The 26,565-nt window shown below is 36.4% G+C and overlaps 1 protein-coding gene and 2 long non-coding RNA genes across 6 annotated transcripts in view; 1 reads left to right on the plus strand and 2 right to left on the minus strand.

Annotated features, from left to right (window-relative positions):
* LOC309631856 overlaps positions 1–26,565 on the plus strand; it is a 916,236-nt gene that overhangs the window by 509,007 nt on the left and 380,664 nt on the right. The gene's annotated exons all lie outside the window — the stretch shown is intronic.
* SP4 (Sp4 transcription factor) overlaps positions 1–26,565 on the minus strand; it is a 73,378-nt gene that overhangs the window by 10,148 nt on the left and 36,665 nt on the right. For 3 of the 4 annotated variants that reach the window (XM_082398298.1, XM_082398297.1, XM_082398299.1), the window contains exons 4-5: positions 24,630–24,858; positions 15,571–15,770 (exon numbers count right to left, since the gene is read on the minus strand). In XM_082398298.1, coding sequence (XP_082254424.1) covers positions 15,571–15,770; positions 24,630–24,858 — 429 coding nt within the window. Of the gene's footprint in view, positions 1–1,198; positions 1,222–15,570; positions 15,771–24,629; positions 24,859–26,565 lie in introns of those variants that run through there. The other variant, XM_082398300.1, reaches the window with a different exon arrangement.
* LOC309631840 lies at positions 4,601–15,562 on the minus strand. The gene is made up of 2 exons (XR_014246601.1): positions 15,240–15,562; positions 4,601–14,911 (listed from the first exon to the last, which is right to left on the minus strand). It is a non-coding gene; the product is annotated as an uncharacterized lncRNA (long non-coding RNA).

Raw genomic sequence — 26,565 nt, forward strand, 5'->3', positions numbered from 1 at the left:
AGAAAATAACTTAAAAAAAATACATACATACATATGTATACATATGTTATATATAAATATATATATGCACACATATATACATACACATACATATATTAAAAGAAATTACAAGGTAATTAAAATAACACATAAGCAATATTTGTTTAACACAAACTGTCAATAATGGAGAAACACAGGAACAAAAAAGATAAAAGACATGAAGACAAATAGAAAACAAATATCAAAATGGCAGAAGTCCTTAGCAGTAATTGCATTAAACATGAATGTATTAAATTTACGCTCCAATCAAAAGGCAGAAATTGACAGAATGGATTAAGAAAAAACATGATACAACTATAGGCTTTCTAGCAGAGGCTCACTTTAAATTCAAAGACAGGAATAGGCTAAAAGTAAAAGGACAGAAAACTGATATATTGTGCAAATAGAGAGTCGGAATGGCTACATTAATACTAGAACAATAAGATAAAAATTACTACTAGAGACAAGGAAGGATACTTTATAACAATAAAAGTGTCACTCCACCAAGAAGATATAACAATTAGAAACATATATGTACCTAACAACAGAGCCCCAAACCATAAGAAGCAAAATCGACAGAATTGAAGGGAGATACACAATTCTACATTATACCTATCCCTTTCCCGTATTCTCCATTTCAACTGGTAGTAGTCATCATTGGTACCTTTCATCTCTTTTCTCACATCTAATTAATCACCAAGTCCTGTCAATTTTATTACACAAACATCTCTTAAACTGGTCCCAAATATACCCTACAACTTCTGTTTTAGTTGGTATCTTACCAAAAGTCCTTACTGTCTTTGATGATTGGTCTCAAAATTATTCCCTATAAATTTATCCTCCATACAAATACTAAATGGTCTAAAAGAAAAAGGTGACCATCTGATTATCTGTTGAAAACTTTCAATGGTTCCTCATTTCCTATGGCTGCAGAAAAAAACAAAATCAAATAGTACATAACATCCACTGACCTCTGCCTACCTTTTCTGTTTTATCTATTGCCATAAATATCATGGTTCCCAAACACTGAACTGCTTGTAGGTTCTGACATATCATACTTTCTTTCTTGTATGAATTAGATTCTAGTCCAGGTGACTCTGCTCCACCTCCCAGTCATATAATTTTAGGCAACTTCTCTCTCCAATTCTTGGTTTCTTCATTTTTAGCTGGGAATAACAGAAATACCTATTTCATGTTATTGCTCTAAGGATAAAATGAGAAAATGGATTTTAAAAAAGCATTTAGAAACCCAGAACACTGAAGGGGATCAGATATGTTAACTACTACTGTTATTGCCTGTCTGAATTTGTTTACTCTACTGCTTCCATGGCTCATTCTTCCCCATTACTAAATAACTCAACTTGGCTCAAGGAACTAAGTTTGAGGCCTTGATAAAGAAGTCAATCAACCTCTTAAGACTTAAGTTTAGTCCTTATTTATAAAATGATGGAATTGCAGAAAATCATTTTCAGGAGTCCCTCTGGCTCTAACTCCTATCATTCTTGATAAAGAGACATGTTGCATGACATTGAGGCATATGCATGAGGCTGAGCAAGAAATTCTTTGGATTGTTAAAATAAAAATAAACTAGAAAATCTCTCTCCCTTTTTAGACTGCAATTTCGTAAAGATAAGAGTTGTCTCACACTTCTGAAAATGCTTTAATTTACACACAGTAAAATTCATTCTTTCTGCTACATAGTTCTATGAGTTTTGATAAATGCATTAAGTCATGTAGCTATCCCCAAAATTCAAATGTAGAAGAACTGCTGTCACTTCCAAAAATTCCTTCATGATGTCTCTTCAGTCAAACTCCCTCCTCCATCACACACTAGAAAACACTGATCTGTTCACCTTTTGTATAGTTTTGATTTTTCTATTACATCATACAAATGGAATCATTCAATAGGTAGCCTTTTGATGCTGGATGCTTTCACTTAGCATAATGCATCTGAACTTCATCCATGTGGTTGTGTGTATTAATAATTCATTCCTCTACGCTGGGGAGGAGTACTCCAATGTATGGATATACCACAATATTTCATCCATTCACCAGTTGAAGGACACTTGGGGTGTTTCCAGTTTGGGTGATTATAAATAAATCTGCCATATATATTCAAAGCTGGGGTGAATACTTGGGAGTGGATGCAAGGTCATATGGTTAAGTGTATGTTTAACTTTTATAAGAAAATTCCCAAATGTGTTCCAAAGGTGCTGTGTCATTTTGCATTCCCACCAGCAAGGAAGTTCCAGTTGTTCTGCAATCTCCCCGGTACTTCTAATTGCCAGGGCTTTGGTGTTCTTGTTTTTTATTTTAGCCATTCTAATAGGTGTATACAGGTATACTGTTGTGGTATTAACTTGCATTCCCCCAAATAAAAGATGATGTTGAACATCTTTTTAATTAATTAATTTATTTATTTATTTTTGGCTGTGTTGGGTCTTCGTTTCTGTGCGAGGGCTTTCTCCAGTTGCGGCAACCGGGGGCCACTCTTCATCACGGTGCACGGGCCTCTATCGCGGCCTCTCTTGTTGCGGAGCACAGGCTCCAGATGCGCAGGCTCAGTAGTTGTGGCTCACAGGCCTAGTTGCTCCACGGCATGTGGGATCTTCCCAGACCAGGGCTCGAACCCGTGTCCCCTGCATTGGCAGGCGGATTCTCAACCACTGCGCCACCAGGGAAGCCCTAAACATCTTTTCATGTGCTTATTTGCCACATGTATAATCTGTTTAGTGAAGTGTCCAGATCCTTGGCCAATTTTTAAAAAGTGTACTGTTGTTCACATACTGTTGAGGTTTGAGAATTCTTTATATATTCTAGATAAAAGTACGTTGTCAGATGTATGATTTTCAAATATTTCCTTCCAGTGTGTGTCTGGTGTTTTCAGAATTTTTTCACAGAGCAAAAGTTTTTAGTTTTTATGAAATCCAGTTTATCAATTTTTCTTTTATGGATTGTACTTCTGATGTTGTATTAAAAACGTTGGTCTAACCTCAGGCCACAAAGATTTTATCCTACATTTAAAAGGTTTTACAGTTTTAGGTTTAGATTTAGATCTGAGTGATTTTGAGTTAGTTTTATAAAACATGTGAGGTATGCAGGTCAAAGTTTCTTTTTTGCATGTGGCTGTCCAACTCTGCCACATTTTGCTGCTGAGAACTTCTGCCTTTCCTTTTATTGTAAGCATGCTTACCTTTACTCCATGGATGATGGTTATAATATCTGCTTTGAAGCAGATACACATTTCAGTTCACATGAAAAGTTCTATCTTGCCTTCTTTGGTCAGTAGTTCCAATATTAATTTATTTTCAAAGATCTTATTATGCTCTTTGGGTCTGCCCAGCACATGCTAGGAATTAGGTGATGGTTTGTAAGACAGTTCAGTCTCTGAGGCCCCTGCTATGGTTCTTTGGGGCTGTTCTGTGCATGTGCAGAGGTGAGGGTGAGTCCAGAACTTACTTTGTTCCATTCACAAAATTGAGGATCACCTTTTACAGACCTCTCCAAACTTTCTCTCATACTCTCCAACCCCCAGTGTCCCTTTTCCTGGTTTCTCTGGCCAGAAAGCCAGAATTCTTGAGGCTTCGTTTATTGTCCTGCACATACATTATGACTGGCATTGCCTTCAGAGTGAAATGACAAGAGAGAAAAATAAGTGATTCCCCTCACATTTGCTGGAAAACAAGGGCTCAGTATTTCCTGGTCCCTCTAACCAGAGAGGGTATTTTCTCAAGTTTTTAGTTGCTTATGCTGCCACTACTACAGTGCAACTTACAAGCAGGGCTGCCCTTGGAGTACAGGGCCCCTTTTCTCAGTTCTCTTGACAGATATACATGGTTTCTCCTAGAGTGTTTGCTGCCTACACCTGCTATTCAGTGCCCACAGAGCCAACGCTGGGAGAACAAAGAGGGAAAAAAATCCTGTGAAACTCACTTGTGTTATGCATTGTTATACAAATTTGATTGTAACAAATTTCTTCAAATTAGGATAGAGATTATCAAGGAAGAGGATATATTCTAGAAGAGAGCCAATCTCTCTTTTGCAGAACTCTGTAGAAGTCCGGAACTCAAAATAATGGGAGGGAGACATGGAACAAAAAACAGTAAATTGAAGCCTATACATGGAATATTAGCCCTACTATCAAAAAATTCGGGCAAAATATTTGAGAATTTGTATCTAAAGAAATGTGATCCCACACTGTATTACTATATATTGATAATTAGGTATCTTCCAATATAACACACAGCGCTCCTATCCAATTTCCTAAAAAGAAAGCCACCAGCTCATAATGATTTCACAATCTTACACTTAAACGTATTCATCAATCATCATCTTCATCATCATCATCATCATCATCATCTATTTGAACAAAAGCCAGGGATCACTGGACAGTGCAGGTAAACCTACAACCTCAGAAAATAGATACAGACAAAAAAAAAAAAGACCCTGGAGGAAATAAGAGACTTCCAGTAAGCTCCTGCATTTATACAAGAAGAAGAAGATGCAATAAAAAAAGAAACAATAAAAAGCACTCTTGGAAATTAAAAAACAATTCAATAGAAATATTTGAAGCTAAAGTTAAGGAATCTCATTGAAAATATAAGAAAAAGGTAAAAAGACAAAAAAGAAAAAAGCTGTAAAAAAAAAAAAAATCAACATAGGGAGTCCAACATACATCTAGTAAGAATTCCAAAGGAACAAAAACTAAAAAGGGGAAAATGAGCGACTTCCCTGGCGGCGCACTAGTTAAGAATCTGCCTGCCAATGGCGAGCCCTGGTCCGGGAAGATCCCACATGCCATGGAGCAACTAAGCCCGTGTGCCACAACTACTGAGCCTGAGCTCTAGAGCCTGCAAGCCACAACTACTGAGCCCGCATGCCACAACTCCTGAAGCCTGTGTGCCTAGAGCCTGTGCTCCGCAACAAGAAAAGCCACCACAATGAGAAGCCCACGCACCACAACGAAGAGTAGCCCCCACTCGCCGCAACTAGAGAAAGCCCATGTGCAGCAACAAAGACCCAATGCAGCCAAAAATAAATAAATAAATAATTTTAAAAAAACAATTAAAAAAAAGGGGGGGGGGAGAATGAGAGATTGGGTGTGGGGTGGCGAGGGAGGACCCAGAGTTGAAGAGTCCAACTAGAACTGCACCATAAATGAAAACCTATGCTTACATACATAATTATGAAACTAATAGAATACCAAAGATTAAAAGAAAGCTCTTACAGTTATAAAACACAGGATGAGGGCATGTCAAAAGGACAGAGGAGGCAATCTGAAACAACTTTCAATGGCCAAAAATAGAACAAAGTGAGCAAGATACGGAATATAGGAATACCTGGTTTTATCATACTTTGCTTTACTGTGCTCTGCAAATATTGTTTTTTACAAATTGAAGGTTTGTGGCAAAACTGCATCCAGCAAGTCTATCAGCACCGTTCTTCCAACAGCGTCTGCTCACTTCATGTCTTTGTGTCACATTTTGGTAATTCTCACAATATTTCAAACTTTTCCATTATTTTATATTTGTTATGCTGATCTGTGATCACTGAGCTTTGATGTTACAACTCACTGAAGGCTCAGATGATGATTAACATTTTTTTGGTAATAAAGTATTTTTTAATTAAGGTATGTATATTATTTTTTTAGATGTAATGCTACTGTACACTTAACAGACTACAGTATAGTGTAAACCTAACTTTTACATGCACTGGGAAACCAAAAAATTCGTGTGACTGGCTTTACTGAGATATTCACACTTCATCGAGGTGGTCTGGAACCAAACCCGGAATATCTCTGAGATTTGCATGTAACGGGATTGGATCATAACTCTATAAATAAATACTCATGAATCCATACCATAGTGGTAAAAATAAATGTCTGAATAAACAAATAATTGGGGAAGAAGGTATAGATCGATCTTCCTTATATAAGAGTCACAACTAAAAATTGTACAAACAGTGAGGGAAACAGAAAATGACCTTTAGTACATCACAGTAACATCACACAGAACATCACATTGCATCTGCAGGCAAGATACAGGTGGGCGGGGCGATGCACCACACCAGCAAGAAAGTCGCCACGGACTCTGACATCCCACGGACTCTGACATCCCACGGACGATATCAAGCGTCCCCCGCCCTTAATGGTCCCAGTCGTTTCTGCACTGGTCGCAGGAGGTGTAGGAGGGACTTGGGGACACCCAGAAGAGCTGGATATGGACTCAGTGACCTTTGAGGATGTGGCTGTGAACTTCATCCTGGAGGAGTGGGCTCTACTGAATCCTAAACAGAAGAAACTCTACAGAGATGTAATGCAGGAAACCTTCAGAAACCTGGCCTCAGCAGGAACAAAATGGAATGATGATGACATTGAAGAGCAGTACAAAAACCATAGGGGAAAACCAAGAAATCATATGACAGTGAGATTCTCTGAGCATAAAGACAGTAGTCCACGTGGAGGAAACTTCAACCTTACTCCACCTCTCGATCAGAACAAGAAAACTCCTGGATTAAAACCATGTGAATGCAGTGTATGTGGAAAAGTCTTCATGCATCATTCATCTCTTAATAGACACATGAAATGTCACATTGAACACAAACCTCAAGATTTAAAAAAAATATGATCGGGGCTGTATAATACATATAAATGTAAGGAAAGTGGGGAAGTTTACAAATATTACAGTTCCTTACAGAGGCACAAAAGAACTCACACAGGATAAAAACTGTATGAATTCCAGCAATGTGGAAAAAGTTTCAGTAATCATCAAGGTTTCCAAACACATGAAAGAGTTCACTCTGGAGAGTAGCCCTATGAATATAAGCAATGGGGTAAAGGTTTATGTTCTCAAAAAGGTTTCCAAAAACACGAAAGAGATCAACACTGGAGAAAAACCCTATGAATGTAAGGAATGTGAGGAAGCATTCATTAACCCCAGTTCTCTTCAAATACATAAAAGGAGTCACAGTGGAGAGAAACCGTATGTGTATAAAACATATTGTAAAGCATTTAGTATTCCCAGATAGCTTCAAGAACATCAAAGAACGCATACTGGAGAAAAACCCTATGAATGTAAAGTATGTGGGAAATCCTTCGCTTCCACTTACGTTCAAGTGCATGAAAGAGCTCACACTGGACAGAAACCCTATCAATGTCAGGAATGTGGGAAAGCCTTCGTTTGTCCCTCAGGCATTTGAAGACACAAGAGACTGCACACTGGAGAGAAACCATATAAATGTGAAGAACGTGGGAAAGCATTCAATAATCCCAGTTCTCTTCACATACATGAAAAGACTCACTAGAGAGAAACCATATGTGTGTAAAACATGTTCTAAAGCATTTAGTATTCCCAGATATCTTCGAAAACATGAAAAAACCCATACTGGAGAAAAACCCTATGAATGTAAAATATGTGGGAAAACCTTCAGTTCCACTTATGCTCAAGTGCATGAAAAGAATTCACACTGGAGAGAAACCATATAAATGTGTAGAATGCGGGAAAGCATTTATTATTCCCAGTTTTCTTCAAACACGTGAAAGGACTCACACTGGTGAGAAACCGTGTGTGTGTAAAATATGTTCTAAAGCATTTCGTTTTTCCAGTTCTCTTCAAAAACATGAAAGAACTCATACTAGAAAAACCCTATGGCTGTAAAATAAGTGGAAAAACTTTTGCTTCCACTTATGTTCAAGTGCATGAAAGAACTCATGCTGGAGAGCAGCCTTATGAATGTAGGAATGTGGGAAAGCCTACATTTCTATCTTAGGCATTCAGAGACACATGCATACTACAGAGAAACCATGTAAATATGAAGAATGTGGGAAAACCTTCTCTGATCTCTCTACTTTGCAAAAGCATGAAAGGGTTCACTAGATAATAAATCTAGTTTTTAAAAAGCCTAGGAAAGACTTCAGTGGGCCCACATACTTGTATGTGAAAAGTCTCATGAGAAACAAATATAAATGTCAGTAACATGAAGTAACTTGTTGGAAAGTAATCCAAGAATAATGTTTTAGAAAATCTTCAATATAAAAGACTTGTTATAAAAGTTTATAAATATGTGTGTTTACTAAGGATCTTTATGAAAGTACCTTTCTTGACATTGGATTTGTACTAGTTACCTTCAAAAATGAATATTTAGGTGAGGTAATTCTGGAAGTCATCTTTTAATAATAGTTCATAAGGTTAAAAGAGAGCAATTTTTCCTTTAATCAGATGATATTTTCTCTTTCCAATTTTAAGTCTGTTGGACCTATGGGTGGTTGAAGTGTACTTCTTTTTTTTTTTTTTTTGACATCTTTGTTGGAGTGTGGTTGCTTTGCAGTGGTGTGTTGGTTTCTGCTTTGTGACAAGGTGAATCGGCTGTACATATACATATCTCCCCATAAAGTGTAGTTCTAATATGCAATTAGGCTTGGTATTTGTTGGGATTTTCCTACTGGCCTTGGGTGGCAGTTCTCAGATATCCTTAATCTATTATATATACTGTACCTTTATTACAGAAAGATCTTTTTGGAGGAGTGGTGAGTACAGGAGACTTTTTCCATTTTCCCTACTATTAAATACTTGGAATAATTTTTTCTGTATGGCCAGGTTGTCAAAGGGTGTACATTCACATAAATTATGTTTTTCCATTTGCTTCTTCATTCCTTCTGACTGGTGTTTGGTGAATAGACTTTGAAGAAGAGAGGCTTGTGACAGGACAAAAAAATCTAGAGTTGGAGATATCCTGCCTATGAGTAATATTAGGACCTACATTTTCCACAATCTATCCCCTTTGTGGTTCCATGTTAGAATTCACCAATAGCGTCACCTGTGTGCAATTTAAAGGCAGATGAGAAGGCATACTTCAGATTTTGGAGCCACCATGCTGGGAGAGAGACAGATACATAGAAGGTTCGAGGACACCACCTTTCATCCTATTTTCCAGATTCTGTGCCTTTGTATTCAAGAGTATCCTCAAAACCACCACCAGCTGTTTGATTCCTATTATCAGAAGTGTAGTTTTCCTCTGATGTCTTTACAATTCTACATCAAAATCTGTCAGAGTTTGAATTTTTCTGTGAGGTCTCCTGTGTCCACTTGGAAAATAATTCAGAATTTCATGGTTGGGAGTTTTGTCAGATTACCCTTCTGTAGATTTATAGCTTCATCATGTCTAATTTGTGTAGGAAACACCTTTTGCTGTTAACATTGTTAGTATGTTTTCCTGATTCACCATGACATTCACAATGGTGCAGCGATAAACAAGGACATGGGAGTTTGCTGCACTGTGCAGTGGCTGCCTTGACCCTCTCCTTCTATGTGAGAATAAGCCCCTTCCTCATATCAGGAAAAGTATGGGTGCTTTCTGTTACTTGTAGCTGAATATAATCTGTTTCCCGTTACGTTTGACTGTACATGATTAAAAGTCTGTTCATTTTTTGGTGAAAGAAATGATTCTGTAGTTGTTTCAGAGAGATATTTTATCAACTCTTTCCTAAGCTTTCGTATGCTAACAAATATTGTGGTTTTTATTTCCTCAGAAACTATATTAAAATACCCATTATAATTATGGATATTCAGGAAAAAAAAAGATACAATGAGGAATGCTAAAAGTGAAAATAGTGTTTTCTTTAAAGAGAAAGAGAACATTTGTGCAGACTCAAAAAATCTCTAAAATATTTACTAATTACTGTGGTTGTGTTAAAGTCCACAAATTCTTTGATACTCCTCCCTCTAGGAGGTGGAGCTTAATTCACTTCCTCTTGAATATTGAATGGACTTAGTCAGTTGCTTCTAATAAACAAAATATGGAAAGGAAAAAAGAAAAACTTCACAGTGGAGATACCTGGCAAACATTATCTTAACTAATTCATCAAGGTTAACATCACCAATAATAAGACATACTGACATCATGTACTCCCTGATATGATGCGATTAGAAGGATAATAATGTCTGTGATATTCGTCCCAGCAACAATTCATAACCTCAATGTAATCATGAGATAATATCAGACAAACCCAAATTGAGGGATATTCTACAAGATACTTAACCTTTAAGTGTCAAGGTATGACAAGACCAGGAAACAAAAAGAGGAAATTTCACAGACTGCAGGAGACTAAAGAGTCATGACAAATAAATGCAATGTGGTACTCTGGACTGAATCCTGGAATAGAAAAAGTATATTTGTAGGGAAGCCTGTAGTTTAACTGATAGTATTGTACCAATGTTAATTTCTTAACATTGTGTTATGGAAGACATTAGTTATAGAGGAAGCTGGGTGAAGGGTATTTGAGAACTCTCTATATTATCTTTGCAACTCCTCTGTAAGTATAAAATTACTTCAAAATAAAAGAGTTATAAATAAATAAAATAAATAAGTTCCCTAAAGCTGAAGGGGTAAAATTAGGTCACCTACAAAAAGATATGAGAAGAGGAACAATGAACTTATTAGTAAAACAGATGCAAGAAGACAACACAGCAGTGCCATTAATGTTTCAAATGAATATAATTTTCAACCTAGAATTCTGTATTAGCCAAACTATCAATTAAGTGGAAAAGCAAAATAAAGGTATTTTCAAACAAATTTACTTCTGTATGCCTTTTTGTAGGAAGCATTTCAGAATGTTTTCCAGAAACCAAGGGAATAAACTGAGAAAGCTGAAGATGTGAGATCTTGAGAACACTGGATCCAAACCAATAGAGCAGGGAAGAAAAGTCTCAGGATTACAGCTGTGCAGCAGCCCTAGACAGGAATCAATCAGTGTTTGATCGGAAAGCTGGAGTACTCCAGGAATAAGGAGAAACCTGATGGAGTTGATACTTTTCTTGAAAAGTTAAAATAACAAGAGGAGGTAATAAAGTTAACCAATGCAAAGGGGAAGAAGGCAATTTGAAACTTCAGGAAAACAAAAACAAAAACAAAAACTACACAGGAAAAGGACAGGTAATCACAGTCCATTACTTAATGTAATTATTATTTATTTACTAATTTTCAACTTTAAGAACTAAGCTATGAAAAAAAGGAGGCAGTGGTTATTAAAGAAAATGTAAGCATTTTAACATCAAGAGAAAGAGAAGAGATAGTAAAAGTTTAGGTGAGAGAAGTTAAAAGGTGAAAGGGATGGAAACTGAAGGACAGACATGGTAATACGGTATCACAGAGTGGTGAGTCATGAGACAACATTTGGCCTGCACACAGTTAAAGAAAAAATTCAATGTCATTGATGGTGTAAAGTCAGGTAAATTATTTTGGGGGGAGTGCTGATTTCTGTCAGTTTACAACTGAGTGTTCATTTTTTTAAATTGAAGTATGTTGATGTGTAATATTGTATAAGTTATAGGTGCACAATATATTGATTCACAATTTTAAAAGTTATATTTCATTTATAGCTATAAAATATTGGCTATATTCCTCATGTTGTACAATATATCCCTGTAGCTTATTTTATACCTAATAGTTTGTACCTCTTAATCCCCTACCCCTAAATTGTACCTACCCCCTTCCCTTTCCCTACTGGTAACCACTAGTTTGTTCTCTGTATCTGTGAGTCTGTTTTTAAAAAATTATAGTCACTAGTTTGTTGCATATTTTAGATTCCACATATAAGTGATATCATACAGCATTTGTCTTTCTCTACCTGACTTATTTCACTTCATGTATTGATCGACACTTAGGTTGCTTCCATATCTAGGCAACTGTAAATCATGCTGCTATTAACATTAGGTTGCATGTATCTTTTCAAATTAGTGTTTTTGTTTTTTTTTCGAACATATACCCAGGAGCAGAATTGCTTGGTCATATGGTAGTTCTACCTCTAGTTTTTTGAGAAACCTCCATATTGTCTTCCAGAGCAGCTGCACCAATTTACAGTCCCACCAAGAGTGTACAAGGGTTCCCTTTTCTCCGCGTCCTCACCAACATTTTTTATTTGTATTCTTTTTGATGATCGCCATTCTCACAGGTGGTTTTGATTTGCATTTCCCTGATGATTAGCAACATTGAGCAGCTTTTCATGTGCCTACTGGCCATCAGTATAAGCATATTATATAGGTATGCACAGCCATCACAGGATGAATAAAAATGTAAAAATAGTTAAAAGATTAAACATGATTTTCTCCAGGGAGCAGATGCAGTGGGCCAAAGAGTCTGCTTAACAATCCAAGCTCTTCTACATGATTTGATTTTTTTTTTCATGATTTGATTTTTAAATACCATATCCATGTATCTTTTGAAAAAAATTTTTAATTTATTTTACAGAAAGTAACAAAAAAAAATCTGCACTGTTTTCAGCAGTGAATAAAAATAACTCATTTGTCCATTCATAGTAAGATGATGACTGAATTTCTACTTAGTGCAGTGGCTGGGCATTAAAGAAAACACAGTTCCTGCCATGAATGGCCAAGGCTTTCAACTTAACATATTAAATGCTTAATCAATACTTATTTATTTCAAAAGACTTGTTTCATTTTCTTTTCAACAACTTTAATGAACAACTTAGAATGAAAGTTACCTGTACTACTTCTTTAAAAGTAAAATAGTATCTGATGTTAAGCCAAACACTTTTCAAAATAACATGTTTAAATAAACAATTTTGTGTATGATGTATTCAAGATGTTTGAAACACTGAAAGTAAGCTGAAAGTATATTAAATTCTGAATTATTCAGGTTATTAGAAGACAATAATGGTGTGGACCATTTAAAAAGAAGAAAGAAATTATGCTTCCAAATCATTAATCTTTTGAAGTAGTTTATATAAATCCTTCAGTAAATCTGCCTTGTGTTATATGTATGAGTATGGATGTGCAACAGAAAGGAAGTTTAGAAACTCATAGTTTCTCAAACAAAATGATGAAATCACAATGTGAGAGGTTCCAAATTTTCTTGGCTTCCCTAATCTGCCCCACTGTTAAACCAGGGTAGAAATACTGCATCCACTCATACTGACATAAACAGCACGGTATTTTTCTAAAACAGACATCAATATTATTATGGGCTTAATTTTTAATCACAACATATTTGCCAATACGAAAGGTGAGGTGGCATTAGAAACCCCAATATAATACCATACAGAAAGTATTTAAAACTTTTTTTAAATTAAAATTCTTATTTTTAATATAATACTAACTCAGTGATTGAGCCATTACACTAAGACTCTTCTGTGTTACTAAGTTGTGTGCATATCAAACTAAGTAATTTTTATTGATCACTTTAAATAGATTTAGCAACCATCATTTCTTCTCTGAGGCTATTTTCTAATCTGTAAAATGGAGCCAATTTCTAGTTTATAGTGCTTCTGTTAGAATTAAATGAGATGATATATTTGAAACACCTGATATTCAGTAGTTGATCAATAAATGTCAGTTCTAGTTCCCCTTTTGTCCTGCATGTACCCTGATACAAGTTAAAGTTTAATGTCTAATTCAAAAAATCTACCCAAATTATTACTTTATTCAATAATTAAACACTGAGTCCCAAATATATATACCAGACATGTTCTAAATAGAGAAGGTCAGTGTTATATACCAAAAAAAGGAAAATTGCCCTATCAGATATCAAGACTTAATATAAGCTTCTGGTAATTAAAACAGCATAGTATTACTGTAGGAAGTGACAAATAGACAAAACAAAGGACTCAGAAATCAGCCATTCTTAAAAGGGACATCAACATATGAGAGAAGTTCATTAAATATCAATGAAGAACGAATTGGACTATTCAAGAAATGGCTTTCCACATGAAAGAAAAATAGAATTTTATCCCCTTTTTAGTCCATCATCATCCAAAAAAAAAAAAATTCTAGACTAATAAACTTACAAAAAGAAAACCTTAAAGTCAATTAGAAGAAAATGTTTTTAAAAACTTTATGACCTTGGGATAAGAGAAAATTTCATTTAAAAAAAAAGCAAAATGCAAAGGAATATATTTACATATCCTTATATTTGACTAAATAAAAATGTAAAACTTCCATATGACAAAAGATAGCACCAAGATAAAAGATAGCAATACTGGGAAAAATTGCAATATATAAATCAGTAAGAAAAAGGAAAACAACAACAACAAAAAAGATCAAAAGAAATAATCAAAAAAGATCAAAAGAAAACAAAATATAAATGACCAATAAACACAGGAAAAGATGCTTATCGCACTATAACCAGGAAAAATGCTAATTTACAAAATTAAATAGAAACCATTTTAGACTGACAAGAACTTTCAAAGCCTGATGCTACTGAGTGAACATACAGCCAAGTGGAAACTCTCAGTCAACACTAGTGAAGTAGATATGGTAACAGCCACTTTAGAGACTCTTTAGTGGTTATCTAGCAAAATCAAACACACACATTCTCTAAGATCCAATAATTCTACTTCTTGTACATGTTCACTGTATGTTCAAAGTAGTAAAGTTTGTGACAGCAAAAAAACTTGAACTCATCTAAAGAGTGTGGGAAATGGATCAATACAGTGTAGTAGTCATGTGATAGAACACTACATAGCAGTTAAGAGAAATAGACATGTATTCATACACATATATGTACATACATATGAACCTGGATAGATCTCAAAACATAGTAAGTGAAATTATGATACTGTAATATATCAGTTACATAAAATTTCATAGAAAACACAAAACAATATTCACATATATATCCATGAACAAAATATGTAAGAGTATTAAAGCTACACTAAAAACTTACACTTGAAATTCATGGTAGCTGTTGTCTTTGAGAGGTAGGAGGACAAAGATGATGTCAACTTTATATGATTTGTTTTGTTAAAAAATAACAGATAACATAGCATGTTAACAGCTGTCAATTCTGAGTGAGAGTTAAGGTAGGTATCTGTTATACTTTTCTTGATACTTCAGCCAATTTTTTGGATTGTAAAAAAACAAAAACTAATCAAGGGGCTTCCCTGGTGGCGCAGTGGTTGGGAGTCTGCCTGCCGGTGCAGGGGACACAGGTTCGAGCCCTGGTCTGGGAAGATTCCACATGCCGCGGAGCAACTGGGCCCGTGAGCCACAATTACTGAGCCTGCACGTCTGGAGCCTGTGCTCCGCAACGGGAGAGGCCGCGATAGTGAGAGGCCTGCGCACCGCGATGAGGGGTGGTCCCCACTTGCCACAACTAGAGAAAGCCCTCGCACAGAAACGAAGACCCAACACAGCCATAAATAAATAAAAAATAAATAAATAAATAAATAAAAATTAAAAAAAAAAACACAAAAAACTAATCAAGGTCACCAATAAGATAATTCAACTCTCTTCTCATCAACTTAAATACTGACAAAAAGTAATATGTGAGTTCAACATGCTAAGAATGCAAGATAAGCAAATGGAATAAATTCCAAGTCATGTAATTATGCTGATAAAGCTTACGAAAAGTAGAATAAAATATATCTCAGAAATGAGGTAAAGAATTTTGACCTTAAACATCTTTCATATAATCACTAAAATGAATTTTCTCTCTTTAATTTCCATATTTCCCAATTTGATAGCGAACTATCACTATAATTTTCATCTAAGCACTGAGAAAAGAAGTAACAAGTACAAGTCCTAAAATAAATCAACTAACCTGTATGGGTTCTTCTATGTCTCTGAAGCTCATCACTCCTTGTAAATCTTTTGCCACAAAACATCCAGTTGCATATAAAAGGTCTTTCTCCAGTATGCCAGCGAAGATGTGCTCGTAGGTGAGATGTTTTGCCATAAACTTTTCCGCATCCTTCAATATGACAGATATGTTGTTTCTTTTTTCCTGGTTCATTACTGCCTCTACAAAAACCAAAACCAAAACCAAACATTAATTACACTCCCAAACACCAAGCTTATAATTCAGGAAAAGTAAAAGGGAATCAAGGTAATTAAATGATGCTTTTCTAAATGGGTTTTTTAAATCATGATGCCACAACTGTAGTTAAAAATCAGAAAAATTTCAATTAAAAAAAAAAACAGCAGTGTGTAGTAAACTCAAAAGTGGTATGAAAACACATTAATTTTAGAGAATGTATGTTCTGCCATGGAATTCACATGTTCATTTCCTAGTAGGTTCCTCCCCTGGGAAAAAAATCTCTTTAAACTTTTCAAGACACTTGAACACTCTCCTCTAAAATACCAAAGAATGGTAATCCTTACTCAAAAGTGTAAGGTTCAGAGTTTCACTTCCAGCAAAAGCAGCACGAAGAGCTCCCTGGACCTACTCCCCAGTGAAACCAGTGCAAATGATAACAAAAAAAAGCAAATACCATTTACAATCTCTGGAAATGGCCCTATGAGTATACAGCAAATAAAGAAACATTTATTCATGAAAATCAAACAGAACTTGGTAAGAAGAGTGAGAGTCTGCTGTATTTGAACCAATACTCACTCTGTCTCTCCCTCCTCCTTCCACCTCCCCTGACACAGAAACACTATAGACTTGTGCAATCAACAACAGGGTTCCCTCTTCTCCCACCCTTCCAGTTGCTGGGTTATCTCCCCAAGAGAGGCAGGACATCAGTATTTCTCAATCTACCTGCAGCTACCTGTTACTGAGGCTAAGTTTCAGGTGAGTGTGGCTGACAGACAGGGAGCAACATTCTTCCACCCAATCCCAACCCCTGAGACACAGGCTCAGCCTTGGATAAGGCATGATGAAAACACTGGGGTCCAGATGACCCTTGACCCAGCTCATTTGTAGTTCATAAATCAGAGGTTCCAACCCTGGAGTGACCAGCCAATAAAACTTGAGGATACTGCTGACCTCCTGCCCCCAAGTGCTCAGCTCCTAGAGCACGGAATGCTTAGGGAGAAATGTGCCACTGTCCCAACCCCCCAGTTCAAGGGCCATGACACAGAGATTTTGGCCAGAGGGAGAGCATACCATAGAACAGAAGGCTCCCAATCTCTTCCCAAGAAATTGACTTCATTTGCAACAAAGTGTGGAGAGGTTTGAGCCTAAGGATGATCTTAAAGACAGTGGAGATTGTTGTAAAAGACAACTGGGAGGAGACTCATAGATTCATTGGAGACATAAGCTAAACTATAGACTGCTAGGTTGCTAGAGAGAACTGAGGAAAGAGGTAGCCGGTAAGAGTCTTACAGAATCAGAATAAATCTCAAGCACAGACCTAAGTTCTGCCTTTTTAAACTCTGATTGGATCGGTCTGTGGAGCAATATATGCTTCAGGGTATTATTGAAAACGACAGAGCAATCAGCTGGCAATTAGTGAAGCTTAACAGCTGGGTGTGGTCAGGGAAAAAGCCAAAAAAATCCTTACCAAAACCACTGTCATCCCAGGGCCACTAAGGAGCAACAGCTTCATACTGGGGGGGGTGGGGGGGGGAGTGGGGGCAGGGATTTTCATTAAAATAATCCAGCTCATCACTAAACAAACAAGCAAACAACAGTAACAAGCCAGGGGTGGGAGAAGGACAGAAGGCAGTACTAGGAGTTGCTATAATATATTATTTCTCCAGTTTCCAACAAAAAAGTATGAGACATGCAAAAACCAGAAACAAAGAAGGAAAAAACGACCTATACACTAGAGAAAAAGCAGGCAAGAGAAATTGCCTGTGAGAGCAAACAAATTTAACAAGACTTCAAAGCAGCCATTATGAATACATTCAAAGAACTAAAGGACATCATGATTAAAGAAGTAAAGCAAGGTATAATGACAATGTCACATCAAACAGAGAATATCAATAAAGAGGTAGAAATGATTTTTTAAAGAACCAACTGGAACCTCTTGAGATAAAAGGTACAACTGAAATGAAAAATTCACAAGAGGGACTCAAGAGAAAGAAGAAATAGTGAAATTGAAGACAGTTCAATAGAGATTATGCAACCCAAAAAGCAAACAAGAAACAGAAGAAGAATAAACAGAATGTCAGAGAAATGTGGAACACCAACATGTGAATGAGAATACCAGGAGGAGAGGAGACGAGAGGGAAAAGGAGAGTGGGGGATGAAGCAGAAAAAATATTCAAAGAAATAACAGCTGAAAACTTATGAAAAACATTAACCTACACTTTCAGGAAGCTCAACAAACTCCAAATATGATAAATGTAGAGATCTACAAATAGACACTTTACACTAAAAATCCTGAAACCCGAAGACAAGGATGAAATCTTGAAAACAGCAAGAAACATGACTCATCACTTACAGGGAAAGCCCAGTAGGATTAAAGGCTGACTTCTCAGTAGAAACATATTCAAGTACTCAAAAACAAAACAAAAACAAAAACAAACAAAAAAACAAAAAAAAAAACCCCAAAACAACCTCAAACAAGAATCCTATACCCCAGCAGAGCTATCTTTCAAAAATGAAGGTGAAATAGATATTCCCAGATAAAAACTAAGAGAATGTGTTGCTAGTAGACTTGCTTTGCAACAAATACTAAAGGAAGTTCTTTAAGCTGAAAGCAAGTGAAACCAGCAAGTAATTCAAATATATATAAAGAAACAAAAGTGCACTAGCAAAGGTAATTATGTAATTATAAAGGACAGTGTAAGTGCATATTTCTTCTCACCTGATTTAGAAAGCAATTTTGGGCTTCCCTGGTGGCACAGTGGTTAAGAATCCACCTGCCAATGCGGGGGACATGGGTTCAATCCCTGGTCTGGGAAGATCCCACATGCCACAGAGCAACTAAGCCCGCGCACCACAACTACTGAGCCTGCGTGCCACAACTACTTAAGCCCACACGCCTAGAGCCCGTGCTCCGCAACAAGAGAAGCCACTGCAATGAGAAGCCCATGCACCACAACAAAGAGTAGCCCCCGCTTGCCGCAACTAGAGAAAGCCCATGTGCAGCAGCAAAGACCCAAAGCAGCCAAAAATAATTAAATGTGGTTTAATAAAAAAATAAAAAGCAATTTTATAAAACAATATGTATAAAATGTATTGTCAAGCCTGTAACATTAGAGAAATGCAACATATGTAACATATCTGCCAATAACAGCACAAAGGAGGTGGCTGGGAGCAAAGCCATAAGGAAATGACCCCAAATGGGAACTCAAATTCATGGGAATAAATAAAGAGAACCAGAAATGATAAAGTTAACATAGCAAATTTAAAAGACATAAATTTATAAAAATAATAATTATAACGAAGTATTGTGGGGTTTGTAACACTTATGTATAACAGTAATACCATAAAAAGAAGCACAAGGGAACAGACCTATATAGGAGTAACATTTCTGTAACTCACTGGAATTAATTTACCGTAAATCTTAAACTAATTATGATAAATTAAGATATATATTGTAAGGCCTAGAGCAAGCACCAGAGAAATAAGTACAGTGAAAACATCATTAATGAAATTAAAATGCTATATTACAAATTAAAATGATAGTAACTTAATTCAAAAGAAAGCAGTAAGGGAGGGATAGGGGAGCAAAAAAAGACATGAGACATAGAAAACAAAAGGTAAAATGGCAGACATAAGTTCATTATATTGATAATAACATCCAATGTAAATGGATTATATAAACTAATAAAAAGGTAGGTTTTGTCAGATTAGATTTAAAACAAGATCCTACTATGTACTGTCTATAGCTGACACACTTTACATTTAAAGATACAAAAATACAAAGATATTGGAAAGTAAAAAGATGGAAAATGGTATCATGCAAACAACCACAAGAAAGCTGGAGTGGCTATACTAAGACCAGACAAAATAAACGTTAAAACAAAAGATGTTATTAGAAATAAAGAGAGAAATTTGATAAGGATAAATGGGTCAATCCATCCGGAAACATACATGCATTTAAACAAGAGTAAAAAGAGAGTGCCAGAACAGAAGTAAAAACTGACAGAAATGAAAAGAGAAATAGACAATTCAATGATAATAGTTGGAGATTTCAATACTCTATCTTCAATGATGTTTCCACAAAACAACTAGGTAGAAGATCAACAAGGAAGCAGAAGACTTGAATAACACTGTAAATGAACAAGACCTAACAGACATCCACAGGACACTCCAGCCAACAACAGCATTCTCCTCAAGAGTGCATGGAATGTTCTCCAGGACAGATCATATACTAGGCTGTGAAACAAATCTCAATAAATTTAAAAGGACAGAAATAACAAAGTTTTCTGACCACAGTGGAAGAAAACTAGAAATTATTTATAGGAGGAAACCAGGAAATTCACAAATACCTAGCAATTAAACAATATACTCCTAAATAACCAATGGGTCAAAGAAGAAATCAAAAGGGAAATCGTAAAAGATTTTGAGATGAAGGAAAATGAAAACACATCATACCAAAACTTAGGGGATACACATAAAGTAATGCTTAGAGGGAAACTTACAGCTGTAAATATCTATATTTAAAAAGATCTTACCTCAAACCTGTCAGAATGGCTAGTATACAAAAGAGAACAAATAACAAACGTTGTCAAGGATATGGAGAAAAGGGAGCCCTCGTGCACTGTTGTTGGGAATGTAAATTGGTACAGCCGCTACGCCAAACAGTATGGATACTCCTCAGAAAATTAAAAATAGAACGAATATAAGACCCAGGAATTCCACTCCTGGGTATTTATCCAAAGAAAGTGAAAACACTAATTAGAAAAGATACATGCACCCTTATGTTCACTTCATCATCATTCACAATAGTCAAGATATGGAAGCCACCTAAATGCCCATCAATAGCTGAATGGATAAAGAAGATGTGGTGCGTGTGTGTGTGTGTGTGTGTGTGCGCATGCACGTGTATATATACACGCACACACACACACACAATAGAAAATTACTCAGCCACAAGAAAAGAATGAAATCTTGCCATTTGTGACAACATGGATGGACCTAGAGGATATTACGCTAAGTGAAGCAAGTCAGACAGAGAAAGACAAATACTGAATGATTTTACTTATATGTGGAATCTAAACAACAAAATAAATGAACAAACATAACAAAACAGAAACAGTTATAGATACAGAGAACAAACAGGTGGTTGTCAGAGGAGAGGGGTGTGGAGGGAGGAAAAAAAAAAAGGTGAGGGAGATTGAGAGGTACAAACTGCCAGTTAAAAAATAAAGGAGTCAAGGGGATGAAATGTACAGTGTGGGGAATATGGTCAATAACTATGTAATAATTTTGTACAGTGATAATATCGTAACTAGACTTACTGTGATCATTGTGAAATGTATAGAAATAGTGATTCACTATATTGTGTAACAGGAACTAACAGTGTTGTAGGTCAGTTACACCTCAAAAACAAACAAACAAACAACTCACAGAAAAAGAGATCAGATTTGTGGTTACCAGAGGAGGGGAAATGGATGAAGGCAGTCAGAAGATACAAACTTCCAGTTCTAAGGTAAGTAAGTACTAGGAATGTAACCTACAACATGATAAATATAAGTAACACTGCTGTATGTTATATATGAAAATTGTTAAGAGAGTTAAATCCTAAGAGTCCTCATCACAAGGAAAAATAGTTTTTCTATTTCTTTAATTTTGTAGCTGACAGATGTTCACTAAACTTATTATGATAATCATTTCATGATGTATTAAGTCATATTATTATGCTGTACACCTTAAACTTATACAGTGCTGTACGTCAATTATATTTCAATAAAACTGGAAGGAAAAAAGATCTTAAATAACCTAAACTTCCATCTTAAGACAGTAAAACAGAGCAAATTAAATCTAAAATAAAGCAAGCAGAAGAAAGAAAATAATAAAGAACAGAGCAGAAACTAATGAATTAGAGAATACAAAAACAATAGAGAAAAATCAATGGAACCAAAGGCTGATTAAAGGTCAACAAAACCAACAGGCCATTAGGGAGACTAACAAAAAAAAAAAAGAAGACTCAAATTACTAGAATCAGAAATGAAAAAAAGGGATATCACTACCAACCTTACAGAAATAAAAAGGATTATAAATGAATACCAAGAACAATTGTATACCAATTACTTAAAAAACTATAAGATGAACAAATTCTTAGAAAGATACAAAGTATCAAAGCTGACTCCAGAACAAGACAGAACTCAAAACAAGTAATGATGGTGAATTAGTAGTCAAAAAAATACACACAGGAAAAGCCCAGTGAGCTTCACAGGTTCACAAAACATTTTAAAAATTAATACCAGTTCTTCACAAACTTTCAAAAAATGAAACTGGAGAGAAGACTTCCCAACTCATTCTACAAGGCCAGTAACACCCTTGCCCACCCAAAGGCATTGTAAGAAAACTACAGACCAGTATCTCTCATGAACATGGATGCAAAAATCCTCAACACAATAGTAAAAAAACAAATCCATCAACATATAAAAAGAATTACATAGCATGACCAAGTTGTATTTATCCCATGAATGCACAAGTACTTTAACATTTAACAATCAATTAATGTAATATACCATATTGACAGAATAAAAAACAAAACTACATGATCATCTCAACAGATGAAGAAAAGCACGTGACACAATCAAAAACCCTTTCAAAAAAAAAAAAAATAGGGGGCTTCCCTGGTGGTGCAGTGGTTAAGACTTTGCCTGCCAATGCAGGGGACACGGGTTCGGGCCCTGGTCTGGGAGGATCCAACATGCCGCGGAGCAACTAAGCCCGTGAGCCACGACTGCTGAGCCTTCGCGTCTGGAGCCTGTGCTCCGCAGCGGGAGAGGCCGCGACAGTGAGAGGCCTGCGCACCGCGATGAAGAGTGACCCCCGCTCGCCTCAACTAGAGAAAGCCCTCACACAGAAACGAAGACCCAACACAGCCATAAATAAATTAATTAATTAATTAAAAAAAAAAAAAAAAACCGTTTCATGTTGGGTGAGTTGGAAGACTCATACTCCCCAATGTCAAAAGTTACCACAAAGCCAAAGTCAACAGGACAGTGTGGTATTGGCATAGAGACAGACAGACAGATCAGTGAAACAGAATTGAAGACTCTAGAAATAAACCTATGTGTCTATGATCAACTGATTTTTGACAAGGGTGCCAAAACCATCCAAAGAATGGGGAAGGGACGGTCTTTCAACACATGGTGTTGGATGAACCCTTACCTCACACCAGTTACAAAAATTAACCCCCAAATTGATCAAAGACCTAAATGTAAGAACAAAAACTATAAAACTCTTATAAGAAAAGTGGGAATCTTTGTGACCTCAGATTGGGCAATGGATTCTTAGATATGAAACCAAAAGCAGAAGCACCCAAAGAAAAGACTGGACTTCACAATTAAAAACTTTTGTGCTTCAAAGGACGCTATCAAGAAAGTGAAAAGACAAGTCAGAGACCGGGAAGAAATATTTCAAATCATAAATCTGATAAGGGACCTGTATCTAGAATATATGAAGAACTATTATAATTCAAAAATAAAAAGACAAATAATCTAATTAAAATAGGCATAAGATCTTAATAGACAATTCTCTAAAGAAGACACACAGGGACTTCCCTGGTGGCACAGTGGTTAAGAATCCACCTGCCAATGCAGGGGACACGGGTTCAATCCTTGGTCTGGGAAGATCCACATACTGCAGAGCAACTAAGCCCGTGAGCCACAACTACTGAGCCCGCATGCCACAACTACTGAGCCTGCGCTCTAGAGCCCACGAGCCACAACTACTGAGCCCGCATGCCACAACTACTGAAGCCCACGTGCTTAGACCCTGTGCTCCACAACAAGAGAAGCCACCACAATGAGAAGCCCGTGCACCGCAACGAAGAGTAGCCCCCGCTCGCCACAACTAGAGAAAGCCCGCGCGCCGCAACTAGAGAAAGCCCGCGAGCAGCAATGAAGACCCAACGCAGCCAAAAATTAATTAATTAATTAATTAATCAAAAAAAAAAAAAGATACACAAATGGCCAACAGTAAGCACACGAAAACATACTTTATATCATTAGTCATCAGGGAAATGCAAATCAAAAACAAAAACTTGTATAACAATATTTGTAGCAGCATAATAGCCAACAGGTGGAAAAAATTCCAAATGTCCAACAACTGATGAATGGATAAGTAAAATATTGTATATCCATACAATGGAATATTATTTTGTTCATTAAAAAGAATGAAGAACTGACACATGCTATAATATGGATCAACTTTGAAAACATGCTAAGTGAATGAAACCAGTCACAAAACCCACATATTTTATGATTCCATTTATATGAATGTCTAGAATAGGCAAATCTATACACAGAAATTAGTTTAGTGGTTACCTAGAGCTGGGAGGGAAGAGGCAGTGATAGCTAAACAATACAGGATTTGTTTTCAGGGGAACAAAAAAGTTCTAAAATTGACTGTGGTGATGGATGCACAACTCTGTGAATATATTAAAAACCACTGAAATGTACAGTTTAAATGAGTGAATTACATGGTATGTAAGTTTTATATCAATAAAGTTGTTTTAAAATTTTACATAAATAAATGAGGAAAGAAAACCATAAAAGAAAGTAAAAGGTACATGGTAGAGGACCACTGAAATCCCATTCCCAGAAGAGCTCAATCTAATCCCCTTCATAACAATATTGTATCTCAACTCTTGGGCTATAAAGCTAGTGATGTTCTAATGATCGAACTACTCAGCCAATGGCTTGATTTTAACTAATACCCTACGTGCCTTGATTACATGTAATTGTTCATTACATGTTAGCTATTATACTAGTCTCCACTGAGTTGGGTGGCAATAGAGCATTTACCTTCCTTCTCCTTCCCTACAATTAGGACAGGAACAGGCAACTCTTCGAAGCCTCTTGCCAGGCTGCACCTCTTGATCAGAAGCCTGCTGGCCTTGCTGCAAATGCACTTGTGTGAGTTGGTCAGGACTAACAGCACCTATAGTTGCATTAGCAATTCCTCCAACTGCTACGGTTACAGGAGCTATTGTAGCTTGTTGGACTTTCACTCCATCTTGTCCTTGCTGCTGACCTAAAAATGAGAGGGGAAAAGAGTATTACAATGTTTTCTATTCCTAAAAAGGATTTAAAAAATTTCCATATGGACACTTTAAAGCTACCATATTTGTTCTAACAGATTATCTGTGTAAAGTACAAAAGCAAAGGGGTTAATTTAAGTTTTATACTATGCCAATCCTCCTAAAATATAATGTTCTAACCTTAGCAGCTCAGGCTGCCTCTATATCTGGTTGGTGGGACTATACATAAATTTTAATCCTCTTGTGACTTAATTTCTCCATCTGTAAAATGAAGATTAATAATCCTTGCTACCTTACTACCTCACTGAAGTGCTGTGACGATTCATGAGACATTTTTTGAGATCCTCAGATGAAAGATGTTATATAAATACAAAGCATTATTATGACCATTTCCACAGTAAGCAACATATCTCATTCACTCCATGAAAATACAGGAATAAAAAGTAACTAAACAAAGGATTAAGTATAATGGACATTTCTCATTCCTAAACACTTTAAATTAAGCAAACATCTCTTTACTGATGAGTCTTTTTTTTTATTTTACACATTGAGTTAAGCAGTTTTTTTAAAATGCAAAACCATGTATGATTATTACATACTGTCACTAAAATCACAGAACAGACATTTAGGATATTACTTCATTCACTCATGTTACATAGCTTAGTTTTCACCTCTCAGGTCAGTACACATACCAACTTGGCTATGTTGGCTTAGAGAAAAATATGATAAGCAATATATAATATGACAAAATTTACATGGCTTAAGTTGATCCTGAGTGTACATGAGTATGCCTTATAATTATACTTTCTCTCAACATAGTTCTACTTTCTCAGGTGTGGGAATAGCAAGTATGTGAAGGGGCAGGAAAAAAAACACCAATTTATGAAGGAATGCTCCCACCTCAGAGTTGATGTAAGAATTAAATACGTTAATTTTTACAAACCCCTTACCACCACACAGCGCCTAGCAAAGAATTGTTCATTACATGTTAGCTATTATTATTACTAGTCTCCACTAAGTTGAGTGGCAATACAAGAATAAAATATGGTTGCAGAAACAAACATGTGAGTACTGCATATAAAATAAAAGGGTTTATTTTAAAGCTGCATATGTCGTACTTTAAACATGCGGAGCAACCAAGGAAAGACAATAAAAATTAGCAAGTGAGAAAACAGCACACATTTTCAAAACAAAATTAAACCTTTGGCTCTGCCAGCCAAAGTCAATCTCACCCTCCTCTGTGTAGTCACAGCAATCTGAAACCTTTGGTAGCACCAATAACTTTAATACAAATAAAATATATGTGGGGCTTCCCTGGTGGTGCAGTGGTTAAGGATCTGCCTGCCAATGCAGGGGACACGGGTTCGAGTCCGGGTCCGGGAAGATCCCACATGCCCCGGAGCAACTAAGCCCGTGCGCCACAACTACTGAGCCTGCCCCCTAGAGCCCATGAGCCACAACTACTGAGCCTGTGTGCCTGGAACCTGTGCTCTGCAACAAGAGAAGCCACCGCAATGAAAAGCCCACGCACAGCAAGGTAGAGTGGGCCCATGCTCGCCGCAACTAGAGAAGAGCCTGCGTGCAGCAACGAAGACCCAACGCAGCCAAAAATTAATAATAAAAAAAAAAATGTGTTCCGTCACTGCTTTAGTAAAGACACATATTTTAGTTCTTCTAGTAAAGTTTAAATTTTCATTCAC

This window comes from Balaenoptera borealis (genome assembly GCF_965194805.1).
Source record: "Balaenoptera borealis genome assembly, chromosome: 7".
NCBI lineage: Eukaryota > Metazoa > Chordata > Mammalia > Artiodactyla > Balaenopteridae > Balaenoptera > Balaenoptera borealis.